Here is a 24,225-nt window from a genome sequence, read left to right on the forward strand (position 1 = left end):
ATTTCTCCCATAACAATGAATCCAATCATAACACAGTGCAGAATACAGATCTGCTGCAGTGTAACAGAAAGAACATGGCCACAAACAGCAACTAAAATTATGTCACCAAATAGCAATCAGACTCAACAAAAACACAGGTAACTTCATTCTTCTTTTTTCCGGTTTAACAATGTTTGTACATTTTCCAGTACAGGTCCCCAACTTTTTTTTCAGTTGGCTTGATCTATGGACATTCGGTAGGACTCCTTGGACAAGGGATCGGCCCGTAGCAAGGCCTCTACCTGTACACAGGACAACACAACACAGAACACAGAAAAACATCCATGGCTTGAGTGGGATTCGAACCCACGGTCCCTGCGAACAAGCGGCACAAGACCCACACCTCAGGCCGCGCGGACAGATAACTTCATGTAGAACCCATAAAGTCTGCTTTCTTATCGCACTGCATTCTGGGATTATGCCTGCAGATGTTTGTATGACTGAATTCTACTGGGGTCATATTTTTATTATTATGTGAGCAACTGTAAATATGTTACAGAATATTGTTATTATTATTGTGATCCATCATTATTTACCATTATATTTTTGGAAATAATGTGTTGCTTGTATATAGATTCCATGCCTAATGTGTCAAAATTATTTAATGTTTACTTTCGAATTACATTTTTAAACTGCCTCTTCATAACTATCTTGAATTTGTTATGTTGTGGGGTCAGCTAATATTAAAAGGGAGGGGAAGATAAAAATAAACAGCAATATGCTGGTAAGTACTAAGAGTGACCCACATCTTCTGTATGTGGACTGGGAAAGAAAAAACAGCATACCACTAAAATTATGTCCACATTAGCTTGTCCACTCACTCAGCCCTAGCACCATCTTTCTTACCTTCAGCTCATTGGATAAGCTGCTTCATTACATGCAAAATATGTTTGCCATAATTCTATTTAATACCATCTTCCATCTGTATGTATGTCAATCAGATGTTACATCTAATAAACAAACTAAATGGAACAAGTATGACAAAAAAACTGATCTGTTGCAAAGGCATAAAATCTGGTACTCTGAATTTTCAACATTCTATTTAATCCTGCAAACCTTTCTGGTATGTATCAACTGAACACTTCAGAGGAGAAAGAATAAATAATACATTAAACTTATGTTTTTTCAACAAATTAAACAAAAATACTTATATTTAATCACCTGTTAATTTGTATATAACAAGAAAGAAATTAAATCATTAATAACCCCCCAGCCAAAATACTTGTTCACTTATAATTTGTCATTCCTAGCCTTAGTACTGAAGACTGTCAATGTTTTCTAACTTCATGTTGGCTAATGTCTTGGTACTTCTATAAATTATGTAACATATATAAGGAAATATTTTTTCACACAATGGTTCCATTTTCCAAATTATGTATACTAGCAAGAAATAACAAAACACATTTTTCTGTGAAATAACAGGATAAAATCTGGAGTTATTCTATCTGCATAAATTAAACTAATAAAACATTCTTATTCACCACAATAAGGGTGGCATATTAGCACATCATATATCACATTTTTATAACTATAGATAATACTGTTCCTCTTATATTTCTTAACATTGCAGTTAAGCAATACCCACATATGAGGAATGTCATCTTATATAATGATTTCCATAACATATTACTATGGATAAATTAATTTAGAAAATTTTCAATAACATAAATATTTGATGCAATAACATCTGAGTAACAAATGTTTTGCGACAATACCTGCACTTCTGGCAGCAATTTTTTACAATTGTAGACACCCTAAGTCTTCTTGCAATCAAATGATTTAAAGCAGTATAAAATTAGTGCTCATACACTACAAGAGACAAAAAAATTTATTGCATTATCACTTTACTACATAATTATAATATTTTGGAAATTTAAACTGAATAAACTGTGTTTAACTTCTTTATTATTTTCTAAATATAAAATTAAAATCCCACACTAGTGTAACCCCTATAAAAGAGAGTAATTATGTACATAATATCTGTTTCACCACAACTTACTCAGTGGACTCTATTGTGGGGGTTGTAGGCATAATCATGAAGATGCAGTTGGTTAAAATGGTGGTGATAATGAATAGTGAGAACAAGGGATGAACCAAGATGTAGATGGCGACACGCCGGATTGGGTTGAATGGGTCCAGAATCCACATGGCGTCTGTCGCACTGAACCGAAAAATGTCCTTTCCTTTGCTTACCACCACGAAAGTCTGTAAAGGGAGATGTTAATATATAGTAACATTAAATCACCATTTTCATAGCATATTTTCTCAATCTCATTGCATAATACACAACACTAATTTTTTAGCTGCAATAATGAAATCAAGAATTTTAATGTAAGATCTGAGGTTTTCACAGTGGTGAGTATGAAGATTTCTGTCTTCTGGGTTGTTACGCTGCGTAGTCTGGTCGATGTTAACCAACGTTTCAGAGGTCATACTGCGATGACGGAGGCAGTATGACCTCTGAAACGTTGGTTAACATCGACCAGATTACACAGCGCAACAACCCAGAGGACAGAAATCTTCAAGAATTTTAATTTCTAATAGCATGAAGATGGCTGCCTTCTGGAATGCTGTGCCCTGATGATGAAGGCAGTAAGCTCCTCTGAAATGTCAGTCAGTATCTATTAGACTTCATGGCATAACATCCCAGAAAACAAATATCTCCTTACTCTTTGCTGTGAGAATATATAATATAAATTAGAAACAGCATGATATATTTTGTTACTTCTACGACTTCACAACAATCCTTGTAAAAACATGAAGAATATGCCTACATAAATTAAGGAAGGTAATAAATTGATAATGAACAATACTTCGTCATCGCATCAGAGTCTTGGATTTGTCAGTTAGCTGTTAATCTTATGACATTTTGCTCTTATTATGAAATTACACCTAGATACTACACACTATGTCATAAATAATTTTAAGACTCTTCTAAAACTTTATACTTCTGTTTTGGTATTTATTAAATACAACACATAAAAGCAGTATTATTGACAATTTGCATGATTTCTTGATTGCACCCAGTTCAAATAACAAACAGGGCAGAACTATCTTGAATTACAGGTTTCTTTACATTCACCAGACAGTTTAAGGAATCATGCTACAGTGACATGTTTTTGACTTAATCTGTGGGTCTTAATAAATCCAAAATTCATCCATTACAGTGGTAACTGATCACTGGCTGTCTTTCAGTATAGGGCCATGAAGCAGTAAAAACTGTAAAAGCATAAACTAGAAGCAAGCAACATAGAATGGGCTGTGGCTAGTGGTGGCTGAAGTGAAGAACAGACTGTTTGTTTACTCAAAATAATGCAGCACACAAATTTTAAATTTCTATTAATATTAAGCGAGGTCTCAGATAGTACACCAGCTGTGATTTATTACTAATTTTCTCCCGTGTAAGATATCAGTACTGTTTTCAACAGTCATGTTCTGCAACCATACAATAAGAATTTTATAAATTTTGGGCACACAATATTACAATCTAATCTTCCATCTTGGAGTTTATGGCACATGCTTGATACTGAAAAATAAACCACGCTCATAGGTTTCTGTATGCACTGGGAATGATTAAAAAGTTGTGGTTATGGCTCAGTAAACCCTTTATCTCAAACATTTCTTTCTTTACCTAAGTAAAAATTTGTACAGATATGGAATTCTGGTTGAACTCGTTTTAAAACATCACTCTTATTATTTCATAAAACTCCAATAATGTTGCTTACTTTGGAACAACCAGTCACAGGGTTGTTAGCTGACATTTTTGACACCCATTGTTAAATCAGTGTCCCTATCTTTTTTTTGCAATTTGGGGAAGTTCTTTTACACGTTTCTGGGCCATTCGGAGTTCTAATTTTTACAACTTTCAATAGTTTCAATATTGCTTTAAAGGGTTTATCATGCCCTATTTTCGATTACTTCATCCTTTTTAGCATATAAGAAAACCTATAAGTGTGTTTTTTGTCATTTCAGACGTGGCCCGTAAACGCCTATAATTCCATAGTGGAATGCAGATTGTTCTGGTTACAAATTGTGGGAACGCTTGTCTTCTGAGGTAGCGCCTTGTAGTCTACTAGATATTGAACGTCGTTTCAGAAGAGCTTACGACCTCCATTATCAGGGCGATTGCTGCAGGTAACAGTCATGTGACCACTACATAACATGTGCTTTTTTGGCACTGATTAAAATCACGCGCATTCACTGTTTCTTACCACTGTAAAATACTACTGTTGAAAGTAGGCTGGTAACCTGTGATGAGATAAGAGCAGTTTCTTCTTTTCATTCGAACGCAGAGCACAATCATCCTAAGCAACCTTCCCCCCCCCCCCCCTCGACCAATCAAAGGATGACGTAATTCACCCGCACTGATTTCGTGCGCCCTCTCTGAACCACGAAAACATATGCAGGCTGTTAGGTTGGTATTAGCTATGGTTGTTTGTCATACACTTAGACCCAATGCTGCAAAAATCTGTGCTCCGACCGTGGAAGACAGAGGAACTTGCATTGGTTTCTCAGTTTCGGTTTCCGGTTTTTCTGTTTTCAGTTGAATTTTAAAGCCAACACTGAAACGACAGCTACAGAACTGCTCCTTGACAACGTAATGTACGATAGACACTGCGCTTTTTGACTTCGTCCTCCCCCTTTCCCAAACCCCCAAGTAGTATTTGGGGAATAAACCCTGTACCTTATTATTGCGTATTAGTTGAAATAAAATTAACTATAGTAACTATGGTGGCTAAGAAAAGTATTTTTAGTTCGTTCCCAGTTGGGTTTAATATAGAATTAAGATTAAACCATTACAAACAATCCTTCAGGAATATTCAGGAAATGCTATTACGTACATTTACATCCACTTCAAATATCTATGACAGACATCAGCTTGTGCAGGCGTTTTCCTGTCACCTCATTTCCCGGCGTTGTTTCACAGTTACTGTTTTCGTCCGTTCCTCCACATGTTCCCTGGCGCCAAATCACATTCCTATGTCCCACACTTCAGTCAACATTACTTCGTATGTTGAACAATGCAATGAACTTCGCTACGAACTACTACGAACATCTTCTCCTCTCCTATGGCGCAACAGCCCAAACAGTTCAGAGAATATCAAAATTAGTTGCTTACTCTCTGGTTGTGATAGAAGGGATCGATGTCCTCAAGTGGGGTGGAGGCGAGCTCGGGGGGGAAAGCACCTTGCATCCGGACTGGAATGGGCGCCCCTTGTTCCAATGTCGCGTCCGGCTGTGGGCCTTCATCTTCGTCCTCGTCATCGTACCGAATCTGTTTAATCAGTCAGACAGCAATTCAGCTTTGAGCACTCGAGAACTGTCGAAGAGGGTAACCGCTTGTGTCCACTTTGCGAGTTCCCCTCTGATTTACATTTTTACGAACAGTTAATAATGCAGTATTGCAAACATGTGATAATAAAAACAGTTTTCTGCATTAAACGTGGCAAAAAAAATTCCTTGTTCTTTCCTGCATACATAAATGTTAAATGTAACATAGATTTAGAAATAAACACTGTTAATTTCCATCTCTAGTCTTAGCTTTTTCATGGTCAGCTTCTGTGAAAATATTTTAGAAAAACGCTAAACGCTGTATTTTTGTACCCCTACACATCTCTAACTAGTGACATTTAATTACTATTAAATTTCCCGAAACGTTTACAAAAAATAAAATCACTGAGAGAACATGACTTCGTATCTTTCATCAATTGGGATATATATTCCCAAGACAAATGATTAAATAGCCTATGTAAGAACTAAAGTCTCTGGTCAATAAGCAGAATGGTTAAGTGCTGTTGAATAAATACTTCCGTTTCGTCTTAGTTGCGATTTACCAACATGTTTGCCGCATGGACCTTGCAACTGCATGCAGATTTGGAGTCATACGTCACGAATGCAGACATTTTACACGACAATTTAAAAATATAATTGTAAAAATTCAGGAGATGCTAACAATATATATATATATATATATATATATATATATTTGTTTTTGTCTTATAAAAATAACCGAAAATATTGAGTGGACTAACCAATATAAGAGTTAATAAACTTCGATAGAGTGAAGTGAATGAGTGGGTGAAAGGCTGTATTTTAATTTCTATGAAATAATGGAGTTTAGCACATTATATACACCTCTGATTATATGTGCTTGAAATGACTTCATTTTGTTTAATATAAAAATCATCATAGATATTAATGAGCAAATCGGATTACATCAAGTTGATCATGTCATCAATATAATTATGAAATTTCATTGATATAGAAAGGCAAAAAGAATTATAAATAATGCTGCATTTTCATTTCTTCACATAAAGCTTATGGAATTTATTTACTGTTGATGTGCAGTACACAAATCAATTTTTGGACCTGACTAATTTCAATTCTGTGAATTGGACATTCTTTTGGCTTTCTGAAACATTGTCATTAAGGAAATCACAAGCAGTTGGATAACTTTATAACGATAAAGTTATGTTGTATTCAAAATATTATCAAAATGCTTTTGCAACTAGTCAGAAAATGTTAAAAATTATAATGAAATAACAAAAGAAGCTTACCTTTTCAGAAATATTTATATATTTGACTGCTAACATGATTAATATTACTGACATTAAAGTTGTTCGTTAAAACTCTGTTGTTTCACAAATACAATACTTTTATCCCAAATGTTATATTTCTTTGACTTTTATAGAACTTGTAGAAAATCACAGTCCTACAAATAATTAATCATTTTCGTATTTTTTACTAGAATTAATTTTAAATGTAAATGCTCTTACAGTTCTAAAAATATTGTAAGTTCATCCTTATCGTACTTAAATATATAATGTAAAAGTACACTAAAATGCATTTTATTATGTATGTAAGAATTATCTGTGAAATTCACAATATTATTTCACCATTATAAGTTACAATTTTCCAATATGAGCTAAAATATTCTTAAACCTTTGAAGTCGAAGCTCACCTAAATATTATTTAGACCAAGATTCAGTCCCTATCACAAGGAAAACACAACTTCTCCATTACAATGATCAACTGATTAGTGCTGTTTATGAAAATTCTGCTTAGCCTGAGAATCATTTGAATGCCACCAGCACACTGTACAGTTACAGGTTGTTAAAGCAGGTTTTATTGGATTTAAAAAAAAAAACAGACGAATTTCTCAATTTGTATAGCAGTAAGATAATATATTTGAAAAATTCAAGACCATTTAGACAGCATTATAAGGCAAATCACTCCAGAATGACACTGAGGATTGTTTATTTTTATCATACATGTTTCTGAAATACATATTTAAATTCTCCAGCACCTAATTTGTGTTTCACATCTGTGTGAAACAACGACTAAACTACAAGATCACCTGTACAGCGGCATTTCAAAACGAGGACATCTTTACTAAATATTAATGTGTATAATTTTGCACTTCGAAAATCTGCACCAGTGTGACCTCTCCCACCCAACATTTGGGAGATAAATTAATTTAAATTTTAATGTAAGTTAAAAATAATTATTGATTAACAAACTTTACAGATGAGTACATTGTAATGCAGACGTTATGCTTGAAGCTAAATGTATTAGTGTTCCTCTATGTTCTAACAAGGCTTTCAATTGCTGCTATAAAATAAACTAATCATCTAAGGTAGTTCTAAGTTGCAACTGTTGATAAATGTGCTCTGTGCCTAAGAAATATTTCCGAAACACACCGAAACACTTTCACTTTATAATAAAATACAAAATATGTTCGTGATTGTAAATTTATGTCATGCATATTGATGTAATAATTATGTAAATAGTTCAGATTGATTCCTCCTTTTTGTCTTTCACGAAATAAAATTAAGAAATTTGTTTTGTGGAGTTTCGACATTTTTTCAACAAAAGTTAGCAATTTGTAAACAGTTTATTTTAAATAAACAGAGTAAAGTTGATCTGAGAAAACTGATGATGATAAAAATAAAGTCAGGATCCAAGAAAGTGTAATATTAGTTTATCAGTTATTTTCTATATTTTAAGACAATACATGATAGTTCCGCACTATAACACGCAAACGTGAAAAACGCTTAGTAAGAAATTAGACCACTCTGTTCAAACAGTCGATGTTTGAAACGTTATCTCAGTGTTCCTAAAACACCTTATTATTTTATTGTGCTATGTGCAAGTGTTAATTAAGTATGAGAGAGTTTAATAAAATCTTCTTGGGCAATCAGCAGCGGCAAATGGTTTCCGATACGTTATCTCTCTTCGTGTAACCATTTGACGTAATTGATTGCCCAAGAAGATTTTATTGAGTTTAGTCGCCGCGAGTACTTAAGATAATATATGACAGAGTTAGTTAAAATGTCCAGCTAGGAACACTGAGCACTCAATCACGTGTTTAGTTGCAGCTAAGTGCATAAATAATTATTATGCAAAATGCGTGCGTGAGGATGCGTGTGTATGGAAAATGAAATTTCGGTATTTTTGGAACTTCTTTGCTTAAGTCTGATAGGCAGAACCGTTCTATTTCACAAAACTGATAGTTAAACAAACCTATCACTTCGGTAGGATGTAATCGTAAATGTCTACTTCCAATGCGTAAAGTTACTTTGTAAATATCTATTTAAAATATAAGGAAATCAATATACTTATTTTTGATAAATAAATTAGTATAACCTCCTATAAAAAAATTTAAATAGATTTTTGCGATACTCACTGCACTGTCTAACACACGTACTTACGTTATATTGTGGATGTGTTACTATCATCCCGAACCAAGAAGCACGTAAAGGAATACGTGATTAGACATTCTTAAACCGCTATTATAATTCATTAAACACACTAATTCAGGGCCATATACTTTTATGCTGTTCAATCATTCATTAATAAACTGAGTTACAAATTCGGCAACTTCAGTGAAACAAATGTACCGTGAATTAGGTCTAATTAAAATCCAGTTAACTGCATTTAACAGTATATTGGTGTGTTTGAAAGAGTTCGTACTTAAAAGAAATCAAACTAGGCTCCTACTGCCTCATCAATCTCAAAAGTTTCATGAAGGTAACAAGCGACAGCAATGTAGTGAAAGGACGAAGCAAAACCACGCGGTGTGTTTCGGTTGCAAAAAAGACACCGTTTCAGTATGGGCCTACAATAAACCCTAAAACAGAATCTAATAACAGGCGATTCATTCCGTTTAAAGATCAGGTTGTTTTCTAGGCTATGCGATGTTCAATCCAGCGATCTAAAAGCAGTTAAATCATGCATAATGAAGCTGTCACTGTAATATTTATAGCTTATCTCGTAACAATTCTTTAAAATTTAAGTAAACTGAAAAGAATAAACAAAGGTATTTTCTTGACATTTTTATTCCTGAATTAATTTAGGCATACAATCCCCTCCCCCCTCCCCAAAAAATATACTGGCATTCAAAACGTTACTGATATATTCTGGTGCTTGTTCAGAATATATATGATTGTGTACATTCCGTCTACAAGGTTGCTCATTGAGATGAGAATGAGACAGATGTGCAAATCACATAATTGTGTACAACAGTTCTAAAAAAAGAAACAATTTCTTTTTTTCCTTTTTTTATCGTGAAAATTCTTTGCTATAAATAATTAATGATTGTGCGACTTGATACCTACATGTGGACTCTGTGTATAAATATTTTCAACATTACAAGAGATATGCTTTCGTAAAGAAATCAAATATATTTTCAGTGGCGACAAGCTGTAGGTTCTCTAGAAGGGCTTAAGCGACAGTCGTGCACTTTGAACAGCGGTCTGAGATGGGCAGAAAAACAAGAATATATTTAACTTTAGATGACAGCTTCAAATAACAGATTGAAAAATGCATTTTAACCATATTTAAATTTAACATTTAAATTCACAGGTCCCTATATTTGGTAAACATTGTTAAACTATGTTAATTTCTTTGGAAATATGGCGAAATACAGAATTTAAATGCATTTTCAAACCTAAGAGACCAAACTCGTTTGTTTCAAAGGCATAAAAGCGTTATTTTCTTTATATTGATGATGTCATCTGTATCTATTTTGTTCCTAGTGACGATACGACATTGCTTTATCCTCGAAGGCACAGCTGAATGTAACAGATTCTAGTCAGTCTCTTGAGTCCTGCACTAGTTACTTGAAGTGACAACTGTTCATACAAGACAGCCGTTGAAACGATACGTTAAAACAATCTTTGATTTTAAAGTTTCAGTAAAAAGAACACAAGTTAAGACAAATCTAACAAGTAGTGGAAGATCCAGCTTTGTATTAAATTCGCCAAAACTGTAGCTCCAGAAAGTGATTTAAATCGTAATTAGAATGTCGGAAGGTCACTGGAATTCAGCAGCCAGAATATCTAAGCAATTACTAAGACGCAAATTAAATACTAAGACACTCAAGCCATAGCAAGTTGTCAGCGAAAAGCAGCAGGCAGGTGTGTATGTTAATATGTTGTCAGTAAATACTGCAGAAGTAAAATTAAATTAAAGTAGTGGGGGGATTAGTTAACAAACTCTTACTTCTTTTTTCTTTTTCCTGCGTCCAAATTCCCCCTGCAACGTGAGAATGGGAAGATTTTTACATACACAGACATATCAGAGTATAGAAACAAATAAAGAAATAATACCACCAGAAATTCCAATAAATGCTGTAACAGTACGTCAAAAACATTTATATACAAATATATTAATACGATTAAACAAACGAATTACACAACAACAACGACAACAACAACAACATGAGCAGCAGCAGTAGCAGCAACACGTCAAAATGACAAAAGTTTCCACATATCAGAGAGTAGGCGACACTTAGAAGAACTGCAGAATGAAAGTTGAGGGAAATTGAAGATATAGCGTACAGAGAACAACATCGACTACAAGATGAAACAAAGGCAGTTCGTAAGTAGTAGGTTACTAGATCGTCTGAGTATAACACGAACACGGAGACTGAAATCGTGTAGGAAATGGGAAGTCATTTTTACTAAAGAAAATAATAACTTCAAAGCTTATCACCTATTGTAATGTTGTATGAAAATAACATTTAGTACTGTTACAGGTATTTAAACGTTTTATGTACTAGAATAAGTTCGGATACTCAATTTAACAAATACAAATTTGTGTAAAATCTGTGACTGAGGAAATATTGTTAGAAATTTATTCGTGGTTTTAATCTCGTTCCAAATTCTCCGTTACCAACGAAAAATTCAAAGGCATTTCTGGAAACCCAACAAACGCTGCCATGAGATGTAACAGGCCTCTAGGCTTAAAAGGTTGAAAACTGATTATAATGGTGATGCTTTTAACAGCAATAGTATCGTCATAAAATCGAGTCTTTGAGTATTTTTTACTATCAATTGTCTTTAAAATAAGTAACGAACTCTCTATCTGATATATAAAACTAATGAAGATCCTCATTATAAAGTATCATATGAGAGATTATAATGGTATAGTTTGTTTGATCAACTTGCTTTAAATGCAACTGTGAGAATTTGATAATTTATCCGTTCATAATTGCATTGAATGTATTATATTTCTATCATATTTTAAGCGCCTTATTCTGCAAATAAACCTATCATGATACTTCTGGATTTATTTCCAGAAAATAAAAACACACATATACACTTGAGATTCTTTACATTACCACGATGTATCATCTATTTACAGGGACGAACCTCTTGAAGAAGTTTAAAGCTCAGAAACTAGCAAAACTCAAGTCCGTACTAAAAGCCCATTAGTCTCACTACTAAGAAGTTTCCTGTAAGAATAAATATGGCTGAAATACCCAATCCATACCTCGCCTTCCGCTCTTTTCTTTTCGAGTTCCTTCTGCTTGGCATATTCCTCTGCGATTCGGGTCTCAACGGCCGCCAACGATTCCCTGGTGAAAGGACGGAACAAAGAACGTTCTTCCTCTGATAGAGACGATGAATCGTCGGACATTGCTGCTTGTGTCGGTTCTGATAATGCTGCTTCTTGTCTTGTCGATACTGTTTCCAAGTCCCGACTGCTAACACTGCTTCTGTTTCAGGTTCTGGACAGCGACGACGGCGACGGCAGTCAACTGCTGTAGGTGCAGTTCCCTTGCCGACGGCGCCTGCCGAAGCTGCTCTCCCTCCTGAAGACACAGCTCCTCTTCTAGATCGTGTCCGATGGTAGAGTTTGTTTCGTGTTGCTCTGTTGTTTTGGTGGCGGCTGGTGCAGCGGAGACCAGGAGGCTGATGAGAGCCCGTGTTGAGGCAGCGGGGAACGAGTGGGGGGCGCAACAGGAGGACGGCAAGGCCAACTCTTTCATGTCCGACCTGCAACATTGGCCACAGCTTCATTTAACTTCATGCATTTAAGATACAATTAAAACATTACAGTTTATGCCAATTAGGAGCTTAGAATTTTGATGTCACGAACGTACTAATTCCACTGAGCAGAGTCCTTGAAGAGCTAAGTAAGTCGTTGTGCTAGGAAAGTAATTCTCAGTGTCTTATGGAGCCCGAAGGCTCATTAGCGTGTTCGTAATGTCCAGATTATGGACCCTATCTTAGGTTAACTAAATTCAGCCCACAACCACACACTCTGCCCGTTTATTAGGGTCTACACTCCCATCCACACGTCTCCCACGTGACTGCACATGGAGGAGCCTACCTCCGTTAGGGATTATACCTTTCCAGTCTTGTTTTGTTACGTTCTGAAATAAATATTTTAACTTGGTACTATTCAGTAACTTTTGCTTCTCAAGAGATCATCCAGTTGATTTCTACTTCATATCTTCCTTTATTTCGTCAGGTCACACAGTTCTTGTGTATTTCCTTCCCATGTTCCAGCACTTAACTGAGAGAACTCAGCTTATTCCCCAAGACACCCGTGAAGCCCTTATGCTATAAAATTGGATTCCACCTGCCACACGTCGGTCTCATCTGGGATGTCTGATGCGGTCTTCGTTCAAACGTTGAAAGAAGAAAACTACAATTTTATTGGTTATTATTGATTTTGTTGTAGTGGCATTTCACAATATAACCCTGCCGTACAGTACACCACCTTGTCTTCGTCTCAAGTAGCAATCCCATTAGAGTAGAACGCAATTAGAATTGTAGGTCGATCAATTGATCGTTCCTAGACAGTGAGATTTTTTAAAATCGAAACTTCACAAGTATTCAATATAACCAATGACTTTATAATTACGTTAATTAGGAAAATTCTTTCAGCTAAGTAATCAAACTTGGACTGCTTCCAACTACCTAATACAAGGTAGCCATTATTTACGGGAAATAAAAGGAAGTGAATGCTCGTCTACTACTGCAGAATTTTTTTTAAAAGTAGAATTAATTTTCCGAAATATATTCAGCTACAGTGAAATGCAACCTTCCTTAAAATGGGATATTTTCTCTACAATTTCTTTCTGAGCACAGAGGATTTCCATAACCTGAATTAAAGAAGAAAGAAATAAAGGCGAAAGAGATTAAATAATAGTTGAGAACACAAACATAGAAACAATAAAATGAATTCTTTTGTTGAGAAATTGGGAGAACAGACACAAACGTTTAACGTGATATTCTTAATGTTTAAAGAAATCTACGTTTGAGTCAATACACAAAGGTTGCATTTGACAAGTTCTAAATCACATAAAAATTAAGAGAATTTGTCACAAACTTTTCTAACATTTGTCTAGACCCTATCTACTGAACTGTGCATCTGAAGGGTGCTACATTAAGATTGCACCTCATTTATCGAGTGTTTTAAAAATGTAAAAATTTTAACTAATTGTTTGGAACAGAGTCTTCATTCAAACGTACAGACCTACTCATCAGACGAAGAAAATGCCTGCTTTCGTGTAACACAAAGATTCAACTTTGTGTTCTGAAAATCCTGCGAATATATAGCTATACATTCAAAATATGTAAAAATGCAGAAATTACTTACTTTCGAGGTATTGGAGCAGTCATATTTTCATAAGATTTCGCGTTATATCTTTATCCTAAAACACGTAGTATTTGTGATAATAACGATCAACAGATGCAAAAGAAACTTACACTCACGTTAATCATGGAATAGGACATCGAGTATGTAGGCCTGTAAGTCAGTAGCCAGGCTAAAAATCGAAAAAAATACACGCTAAATGCAGAAGGGTACTACAGGTTCACGTTGCTATAGAAGCAATCAGGACATGGATAAGATGTGATTCACGACAGTCAATAGCACATCAGTTATAAAGCGGACCAAGTATAAGTAATTCTGGTAGAAGCCACGCAACGGACATCCGCCCCTCCCTCAAATGGACTCGACCCACTTCATCGTTATTCTAATTCACAATAGATAAAAATGGACGAATATGAAGTTGCAGAAAGCAAACAAAATTTTCTCACTCAACGGAATAACTACATTTAATAAAGTTTTAATTTGTTCTGGCGACGCCTACACAACAGTAGGGCCCAGTGGCTTCGTTCTTCGTGTTCATGCTTAATGGCCGTAGCGTAGAGATACGATACTCGTAATTCTAGACTCGATAGCCGTTATTTAAGAACACAGATTACTTATAAATGGCCAAATGTCGTAAAGTCACGACGCGAATTACAAAGCTAATCCGTTTCAAAGTTTAAACGGCGACAAGAATGACAAGTTAGCGTTTTCTAGTTTTAAAGTGTGGAAAGCAAATATGTACTCAAATGGGGTACACATGCCTTCGAAATACGTCATTATTGATTCTGCTAATACAGTTAACTTTGATGTTAATTCAAAGTAGAAAAAATCCACTGTTGCAAAGTTAATCCACTGTGTGAAGTAAGAAATTACTTTCCTTATATTTCGTTAAATACCTCCCATAACAATGTTCTAAATAACAGCTGTAAGCCTAGATTATAATAGGATCTATGTCTGACAGATCCAGTACTGTCATTGAAAACAATGATAAAGTTAAATTTATATTGAATCAATGCGAACCCAAATTTATTTACCCGACTTTTTCAGTTTAGATGTATAATGCCAAATTTAGTTTAAACCTGCTAAGTAATTTCGGAGGTAAAGTTTGTAAGCCGAATGACGAAAGATATTACCTCCGTATTATGTGTTCATTTTATGCAATTTATGCTAAAGGATGTACTTATAATATGTGTAACTAGAGAGAAGCCTGGGATAAGACGGCTTCCATTTTCAAGATAACGTAAATGAAAGAGAAAACAACCAGAAGAAAATTATCGATCCTTAAAAATTGCATGGTCACGATATTTAAAGCTAGGGAATACGACGCCACGTGTCAGAACCATTCAAAAATGGCGTTTTATGACAACTTTATTTAAGTGCAGACAAATAAACTTGTATGAAAACAGCAGATACCCAAATTAAATGTAGCTCGACAGATTTCGTCGATGTTTTACAAATTCTACGCGAAGATCACAGGTCACTGACGTGCCATTTTCATGACTTCAGCTGTATTCTGGTGGCAAAATCATGAGCTACTAACGTCAACTAAAAATCTTAATACCTGCTTCTCCCACACATACCTTTGCAAGAGATTCTGTTTTTCTCCCAGTTCTGAGTGTGTTTGGAATAAATTGACAAAAATTATGTCACATTTTATCTGTATCATAAAAGACAAGTAAAAATATGTTGGATTGTCCTCGGGCTAGCAGCCGTGTCAGGTGGTTGAGGGGTGACGTTTCGAGAACCATCATCTTCCTCGTCCTCAGGGTACCGAGGTGGTTCATCTTTCAATCACCTAACACGGCTGGTAGCCCGAGATGAACTCATTATACTTGGTCGCTGTGAAAGCGTCAGATAATATATATTGATCATGATCACCAACATTTCTGGACTGCTAATTTAGCATGACGAATAAAATATGAAACCAATATACTAGTCAGAAATACGCTTTAAATATTTAATTACAGTAATTTTATAAATAACATAAGCTGCTCTTAAAAACCGTGAATTTTTCTTTCCTCTAAACAAATTACATTTACAACAAATTTAGAAATGGAACATGTAAAAAATAAGAATTATGACTTGAGAAACAGAGTTACTAAATTTATTAACTTTCTAAAAAATATAAACTTTTTTATAGTTTTTTTTTAAAGAAATTTAGTTTTTGTGACATAAGCCTTCTTCCTTTCCAAGCATTTTTTATTAATGTGTGGGTCGACTATAGAACCAAGCATCCGGTGTCAATATTTCTTTGCAGTAGGCAAATTTCAAGCTAAGAAGGATAGCCAGTTGAGGAAGCAAGACAATTTTTTTATAGATTACCGACTTGGTCACCAAGTATGCATGAAACGTTTATTCATAGGTTACTTCTGGACTGGCCGCGAATGCAAAGAACTTGTTTGATAGATCATTTAGATACATATCATGTTTTCATAAAATTTACGGTGGTAGCTTACTGACCCACTCATCAAACGCGCATAAAACTTGATAAATTATAAATTATGACGCGAGAAAGAAACTTGTGTCCATAAGTCAGTAATGACGTACTCACTGGGTGTACATGAAACGTTTGTTGAGAGATTACTGTGTTCCTCTTGTCTTCATAGTCCGGACGGGTCAACGAGAGATTTGTCCAGGCTCACCTAAAAGAGGAAAACAAATGACTAAGTATCACAAGTATGAGGTATAAAAACCACAAATATGCAAATGGTGGCATTTACGACCTAACAAAATATGTTTTACATCAGAAGTATATTAATAATTTCTGCAGAAAACAATATCAAAGTTTTACAATAAAAACATCGTGTTTATAAAATAACTTCTTTGAACACATTCAGCGAGTAAAAGTAAATAGTTTCTACAACAAATGTTAAACCATTACAAAAACTATGTTTAACTGTGTCGACTGCTATAAGCTATGGTATAAGAATGTCGACATTTCCGAAGATTACACTTGTTTCTTATTCAGTTCTATGTTTTCAGAGACCTGTGCTTGTTTATTTTCAATACTTTAAGTAAAACAAGTTGTAATAAAACATCATCTAATAAATACTTTGACTATGTATCAAAATACATTTTGTAATTTGTCATATGAAATGACTAGAAGAACAAATTCTGCAAGATGCTGTTATTATGTTGACTGTGGTGTTCTGGGATGTGACATCGCTTAGTCTTCTAAGTGGTTATCAGCATTTTAACTCTCTTCACTCAGAAGATAGATACGGTAGACCTGCACTCCTCCTTAGCAATAACTGAAATTCTAGACCATCGTTGTTTGTTGATCAAGGTAAAACATATAAGCTAACGGCCCGCGAAAATTCAGCCACTCTTCCATTGGTCCGCGAATCAGTTTCCACATTACAGCCAGTTGTTATAACGCGTTTTTTCTTTTCTCAGTTGTGATATAACACAGTGTGAGTAAGAGGGAACATTTGTTTTCATTAACAATGCTCTTGTCGGAAACAGCGATCGACTACTTCGCAGTTGCGTACAAAGAATTAGGGACGAGGAAAAGAGACTATATTTGATAACGCAATTTTTTTTACGGCGCTTTCATCAATAAAGCACCTGTCAGGTTAAACCAAAACTCGCTATAATACGTAAAGCAGCCGTTGATTCGCTGCTTAATTTTGAAACGCCTACTTATTCGGCAACTTCTCTGATAGTAGAGTGAAAGGTGTAGTCTAAACGCAATTTCTCAGGGGTTGCTGTGAACCTGTCGGATACGCCTAGTTCCGAGACACGTAAGCGGATGACGGAATGACGTATTGCGTCACCGGACCTCACTACAGAACGTGGAGTCCTGAAACACAGTTCGCCCCACCCTCAGACAGCGTGTTCTGCCTTTTTATTGCTACTTACAGCAGAAAATCCCAACCCGCGGCTCCAAAATTTGTTTTGCGCCGCCCGAATACGTTTTTATAAGACGTACTGTGTTAACCTGTATGATGAAAATGATTTGTGAAATAACAGAAAATACATATTGTGTCTCACTAATGGCCGATTCTTGAGTGAAATATGGACCCCGTGACGCTCGAATCAAGGTCACTGCTCAAATTATTTGCGCAAAAGCTGTCCAGGTACGAACATGGCCGATTTGAGTGGAACATATGTTCTTTCTCGAATTTTACGACGCATTAAAATCGTTTGCTGCTGTTTGTGAAGCATGTAGCAATGTGTATCCTGACAAGAAAGTACAACGATGCACCGACTGGTGGGTGACAAATGTCGGGACACAATAAGTGTTGGTTTACGACAAGTGACGAAACCGCTGAAATTACGAGCATAACGATTTCCAGCAACGCATCAGCTGCAACACTGGGATACGACTCCAAACATCCAGTATCGTCATTACTTTCAACGTTTTGTGCTTAACAGCTTTTCACGTGTCGTAAATCAGGGGTGCATACTTTTATAAGAGAAAAGAGGTTCCTAAAATTTCAGTTTCTTCAAGTCTCTTCTGTGTCCACACTTTTACTTCCCAATTAGACACGACACCTAACATCAATACATAGTCTGAGGAAAGCTCAGTCTAAACCTGGCTAAGGAATGAAGATTTCTGTCTTCTGGGTTGTTGCGCTGTGTAATCTGGTCGATGCTAACCAACCTTTCTGAGACCATACTGCCTCCGTTATCAGGGCGATGAATCGTTGGTAAACATCGACCAGACTACACAGCGCAACAACCCAGAAGACAGAAATCTTCATACTCACCGCTGTGAAAACCTCAAAACTTACTGCCTGAGAGATGTTACCTAAGATAGTTTACTCTATAGCACTAAGTCATCGTAATCATTAAAAATACGCATCCCATTCAATTATCAAGCGCTTTCTCGTCGAGTTTCATAGTCTAATAGTAAAACCAATCTCGCACAACTTCAGCTGGTTTCATTGTCAGCTGATTGCTTTCTTCACTGGTCAGAAAATGTTTCAAACGTTCAATTCCCAAGTCTGCTGCACCTTTTTCAGTATTCCTACACCTATGTCAACCAAATGTAGTGTAGGTTAATGCTGGAATTATAACGTTTTATGTTTTAGCCTTATTGTGGCAGGTAGAAATATACAAGCTCTTAAACTTATTAGTTAGTTAATGTTATATATAAATGCATATGTGTGTGTGCGCGTGCGTGCACAGACCAAAATTTCCAGCCCCATTAGCTGACTATTTTACTTGCCAATAAAGCAAACTGTGGGTCTCTATGGATACGGAATTGTTTTTTTAATAATAAGGAAAACCACGATCGTGTTGACATGCTATTAGGGGCAAGGAGGCAGCGCCGTCTAGCATGGTCGAGTGCGAAGGATTATCGATTAGTCGAACAGTGGATACGCGTGTACAGCTACGTTTCATGGGAAAATTTTAATGGGCTTTTAATAATACTGTTTAATAAAGGACTTTACTGTGTGCCCAAGGATGTATTTCTCTGACATGTACACCTTTGCCTCACCTTTAAACTTCTAAATTCAAATTTAAAACTATGAAGAGCACATACATAGAGAAACCTCCAACTGAATGCATATTGCTCACTTACAGGAGGTCCCTGGTTTAAATTTTGCAGTTCGTTAACTGCTCGACATTAATGTGGTCATATAACAGTATTAAGAAGCGAATTCCAACGTTAATTTGTTTTATTTTCATTTCTTGTGGATTATTACTATAGCTACTCCCGCTTACCATGAAGTCAGATTTTCACTTGTCAGATACGCCTTCATAATCTAGTTGGATGCTTAACAGTGAAGCTAATTTTCATAGTAATTCGTATTCGGAGAGAAACTGACGAACCGTGCGAGATGCTAGTACGAGATACGACAAAAATAAAAGCAGACAAAATTAGGCAGATCCTTTACGTTTGTACAGCCATCAGAACGCATAGAAAAGTCGTAACACGAGTTAAAGTAGATGTCAAATCCTTCGAAAATGAGGCAAAGTGCTCGTATCTGGGGACAACAGTAATAAATCAAAATTACATTCACGTGAGCACATTAATTCAAGAATGTTTACCATTATTCGGTTCGAAATATTTTGTCTTCCCTTATCCTATTTTAAAACGAAAATATTAATAGATAATAATAGTAATAGATTTCCCTGTTGTTGTAAATTCGTGTGAAACTCTCTATTAATTAAAATATCGTTGAAGTGAACAGAGATCATAATATAAATGTCGAAATTAATATTTTCCACAAATATAAGACCAATTCCATCATCAATGTCATACCGAAAATCTTTAATTTATTCATATCTCGTGTGGCACACCGTTTATCAACACTGCGGATCCCATGGTTTTCCTCGGTACTTCCAGAAAAATTCTTGAACAGTGCATCAAATTCAGTAACGATCGTTTCCTTCCTTTTCCTTTCCACTTTGAATTACGTTTTCATCCCCAGCCCACTACACATTACATAACCTTTGTAGTCCAGAACATCGTCATTAAACAAGAAACTAGCAGCTCCTACCATCACCGAACAACATGACTTCAGTCGCTTGTAGTAGCCAGAAAACAAGGCAGTGACACACAGCGTCGCCTTTGACTGGACACTGCTACTACTATTACCACTTTTAAGAGGGCAGACATTTAAACCACATTACCCGTTCTGCTTGGAGCTCTCTTAAGATCGGCTATGAGTCCATCTTGCATAGTGTCTTCAACCTATCAAGATATTACTGTTCATTTCGCCGTAATCTTAATGTGACTCTTCATCAAAGAGGTTCCCTTCGTTATCACTTCACAAGATCATATTTCCTATACTTTTCTTACTGTCAGTCACTTGAGTAATCTTGACCTTCATCTTTATTTTAACTCCAGAGTTCTTCTGTGTATTCTATTTAAGACTATATCGATTATTATAAATGACCAAATTATAGAAATTGCTTTACTTTTAACGGCTTCTAAGAATGATACCCTCTTAACTCGTGCTCTGTCGTTGCATTTCAACCCCTTTCGTTTCTTCTGTGACGTGTTTATAAAAATTCCACATTTATTATCTTCTCCTTGTTTGCCAAGTTTCAGCCAAGTTTGATTTTACTCAGGAGGTAACTGGTTTGAATCTCGACTGGAGTGCCGGTTACCCTAATTAGATTTTTTATTTGTTTCATCAGTCACTCCATGCAAATTCTGATATGTTACCTATATACACCTACGTCCCTACTAATGACAATTTTCCCATTCTGCGTCTGTAGACGTCTTGTAATTTCATCAGACACTAAATAACATTTGCAGTGTGAGAAGCGTTGTTACAAAAACACAGAAATTAATTAAGTTATACGCTGTCTCTACTGTCTCACGATACCCAGAGAGTTTTGTTAGGATGCGAATAGACTATATTTAGTTCCTGAAATATTGGTAATTTATGAGGATATTAAGGTCTTCTGTGGATTACTTATTTTATTGACAGCTGGCCGTTGGTGGACATTGAGGAAGTGACAGAGACAACTTCGGCGCCTAGATGACGACTCAAGACCTTTGTTGACATCCAGGAACGAGTCATCGTCAACTCGTCTTCCTCCACCGAGTTGTTTATCAGCCTTCTATAACGTTTAATACACAATGCGCATTCTGATGATTCTATCTAACGCGAAGAAGTTTCTAGCGAATAATCGGAACGACTATAAAAGCATTTTCTGAAAACTATCGTCTAAACAACAGAGTCTGCAGGCACAGACATAGGCGAAGATGGATGATAATGTCAAAAATTATCTAGTAAAATAGAACGCGAAATTTCTTGCTGGATTCAACGGGCTCAGGAATGAGTAGCCTGGTGTTAAAATTCCAGAGTTATACGAATCTCGGTCGGATAACCGGATTGTTGAGAAGATTGCAGAAAAGTGTAAAAACAAACGATCTTTTCGAGAACAGCCAACCGTGAGGTTCAGGCCAGTAGCCTGCCAAGACGCGAATCTAAGTAATTAACCCAATCTATTTGTTTCCTGTACTTGTGAAGAACATGGCTATAAATGAATATGAGTTCCATAATAGTTTTCGGACTTTTAGGGTATTTCCTGGCAAAAAAATAACTATTGAAAGTTTCTAAACAATTATATGGATACGTGTCCCCATCTGTGAGACGTTACAAGCAGAACACTTTGGAGAACTTTAAACACGGCATTCCTTTCAAAACCGTCACGAAGCGTGTCTGATTCTTGCGTTCCAACTTCACCGACATTCCGCGCCGTCCAGAGGGTGGCTTTAGCGGGGTATAAGAAACGGCGCCCGCCCGCCGTCGCCCCGACGCTGTCCCTGACTGATCGGCCAACCCGCAATGCGGTAGCTACTGACGTCATCCTATGCCGGGCGAGGTCGACTGAAAGATACACGGCGCCATGCGTGCACGCAGCCCAACAAAGACATTCATTCCCACATGCACTCGGTACTTGGTGTTATTGTCAGTTGTTTATTTTGCGACTACGTGTCATTCTCATCAGCACGCTGCTCTAATCATAGCTTGCCCAAACCAAACCTTATAGAACAGTTACATGCCTATCCTTTAATGACTTGACGACAATTTCATCTACACAGGTTATCTATCTAGAGTCGAACAAGGTAGGAATGAATGGGGAAGCAGGGACTGAATGGGGCGATCGTAGCTCATTTTAAGCCAGTCTACTATATTGTATCTTGGTACTCGGCAAGATAAACTAGGATAATCCACAGAAACTTTAACCAGGATAACCTGCATCATGGCGGATACTCCATCCGCACACCTCTAGCATGCACGTCCAGCGTGTTACAGCGATTTATACCTTCTCGACAAAGATTTTTAAACAGTCGTGTCCTATATTAGAGCAATATTTCTTCGGTCTCAGGAGAGACTACGGAAAACCACGGATAACCTCAGTCAAGGTAATCTATGACTTATAATGACATAATAATTAAAAGAGCTAATTTCACAAACGACAGCTCAATATTGTCATCTGTACAGCAACGTCGTAGTTCCAGTAGCACTGTTCAAAATCGTGATTGAATACATCACATCATACGCTGTCAGTAGCTTAGAATCTATGTCAAATAACATGATTAATGAATAATTAATTACAAAGGGTATGGAAAGAAACTTTTATGGCACAATTTAAGGTAGAACTTCTATCACGGTATCTGTCTGGATGGATTGAAGAAAACCATAAAAGACTCAATCAGAAGAGCCAATCTCCAGGGTCGAGATTTAAACTCGGAACCTCCCTAATACAAAGAAAGAGAGATGATCAATTGACGATGAATTTCAGTGTGATAAACTTATTCAAATTTAATAAACAAACATTCACAATTAACTACAATATAAATTGTGTATTTACACCTCATTTTAAAGGAGTATCCTAACTCGTAGGCTGTTATTCAACAGATCCATGGACACCACGATTCCCTCCGGCCACAGCCGAGTAATATGACATTATTGAAATCCCTATCAAGATTTGAAATTAGTACCTCTACAATAATAAAAAAAATAGCGCGTTAGGGTTATATGACCCTCTTCGGTGGTATAATTCTTCGACCTATTTATCTTGTTTCCTATTCCGCTTACTGTTTAAATTCTCTGCCACTAACACGGAATTAAAAATAAAACACCAAATTCGTGCATATTGGTAAATGTGCTTAGACCCAATATAAATCCTATAATCACGGCAAAACAGACATAAAACAACGAGCGTTCCTGCAGTTACCTTAAAACAGAACATAAACATAAAATGACGATCAAAAAATTCAGTTGAGCCGATAAACTGTAACTGAGATTTGAGGAGTGGTCAGATGTGTGTTTTAGTCTGTCATGTCTGTAATAAGCATGGTCTTCCCGGGATGCACAAACGAAGACATTTTCACTGACAGTATGATATCATTCCGCCTAGTTTTGAAGAACATCGTTTTAAACCTTAACATTCGGTTACTATAAGAACAAGTTTGACATAAACCTACTTTGAATATTCGCCATAGACCTACATTCTGTCATAACGTACAGTTCAAGAGACTTAAGATTTTCCTTGTCGAATCAGTGTTTTGTAGTTTATGCAAATATCAGCCGCATTTTCTCTTATGTACGAGTGGACAAACCTACTCCCTAACTTTGTTGACCTTTACTCTTTGTATTCTCTCCCAAATGAAGGGTCTAAAGGAGGAAGCCAAAGCGGACAGCGAGAGAACCGAAAGTAAACAAGACAAGCACGAGACAGAAACAGAAGGAGATTGTGCAAGAAACTAAAAATTTTACAAATATTTGGAATAAACAAATAAAAAAACGCATAGCAAAAATCATTATTATTAGGTAAATAGTTTTCGAACAAACATGGACGCACATTTAAAATTTTCATTTT

General features: G+C 36.1%; 2 protein-coding genes across 20 annotated transcripts in view; both read right to left on the reverse strand.

The window, feature by feature from the left end:
* The window catches only part of para (sodium voltage-gated channel paralytic), an 87,314-nt gene extending 75,214 nt beyond the window's left edge, over window positions 1–12,100 (reverse strand). For 10 of the 17 annotated variants that reach the window (XM_022077976.2, XM_022077969.2, XM_022077962.2 and 7 more), the window contains exons 1-4: window positions 11,815–12,100; window positions 10,543–10,575; window positions 5,159–5,314; window positions 2,039–2,244 (exon numbers count right to left, since the gene is read on the reverse strand). In XM_022077976.2, the coding sequence (XP_021933668.1) occupies window positions 2,039–2,244; window positions 5,159–5,314; window positions 10,543–10,575; window positions 11,815–11,961 (542 nt within the window). In that variant the 5' untranslated portion in view covers window positions 11,962–12,100. The remainder of the gene's footprint in view (window positions 1–2,038; window positions 2,245–5,158; window positions 5,315–10,542; window positions 10,576–11,814) is intronic. The other 7 variants (XM_087350173.1, XM_087350160.1, XM_022077966.2 and 4 more) reach the window with 1 other exon arrangement.
* A 172-nt stretch (window positions 12,101–12,272) lies between these two features.
* Window positions 12,273–24,225, reverse strand: part of LOC110836603 (uncharacterized) — a 71,976-nt gene continuing 60,023 nt past the window's right edge. For 2 of the 3 annotated variants that reach the window (XR_015535465.1, XR_015535464.1), the window contains 2 exons: window positions 16,481–16,571; window positions 12,274–12,320 (listed from right to left, as the gene is read on the reverse strand). The gene's annotated coding sequence lies outside the window, so the exon portion shown is untranslated. Of the gene's footprint in view, window positions 12,321–16,480; window positions 16,572–24,225 lie in introns of all 3 variants that reach the window. The other variant, XR_015535467.1, reaches the window with a different exon arrangement.

This window comes from Zootermopsis nevadensis, unplaced genomic scaffold, assembly GCF_977971745.1.
Source record: "Zootermopsis nevadensis isolate Lab colony 2312 unplaced genomic scaffold, Znev_1.0 Znev_ptg000002l, whole genome shotgun sequence".
In the NCBI taxonomy this organism is placed as follows: domain Eukaryota; kingdom Metazoa; phylum Arthropoda; class Insecta; order Blattodea; family Termopsidae; genus Zootermopsis; species Zootermopsis nevadensis.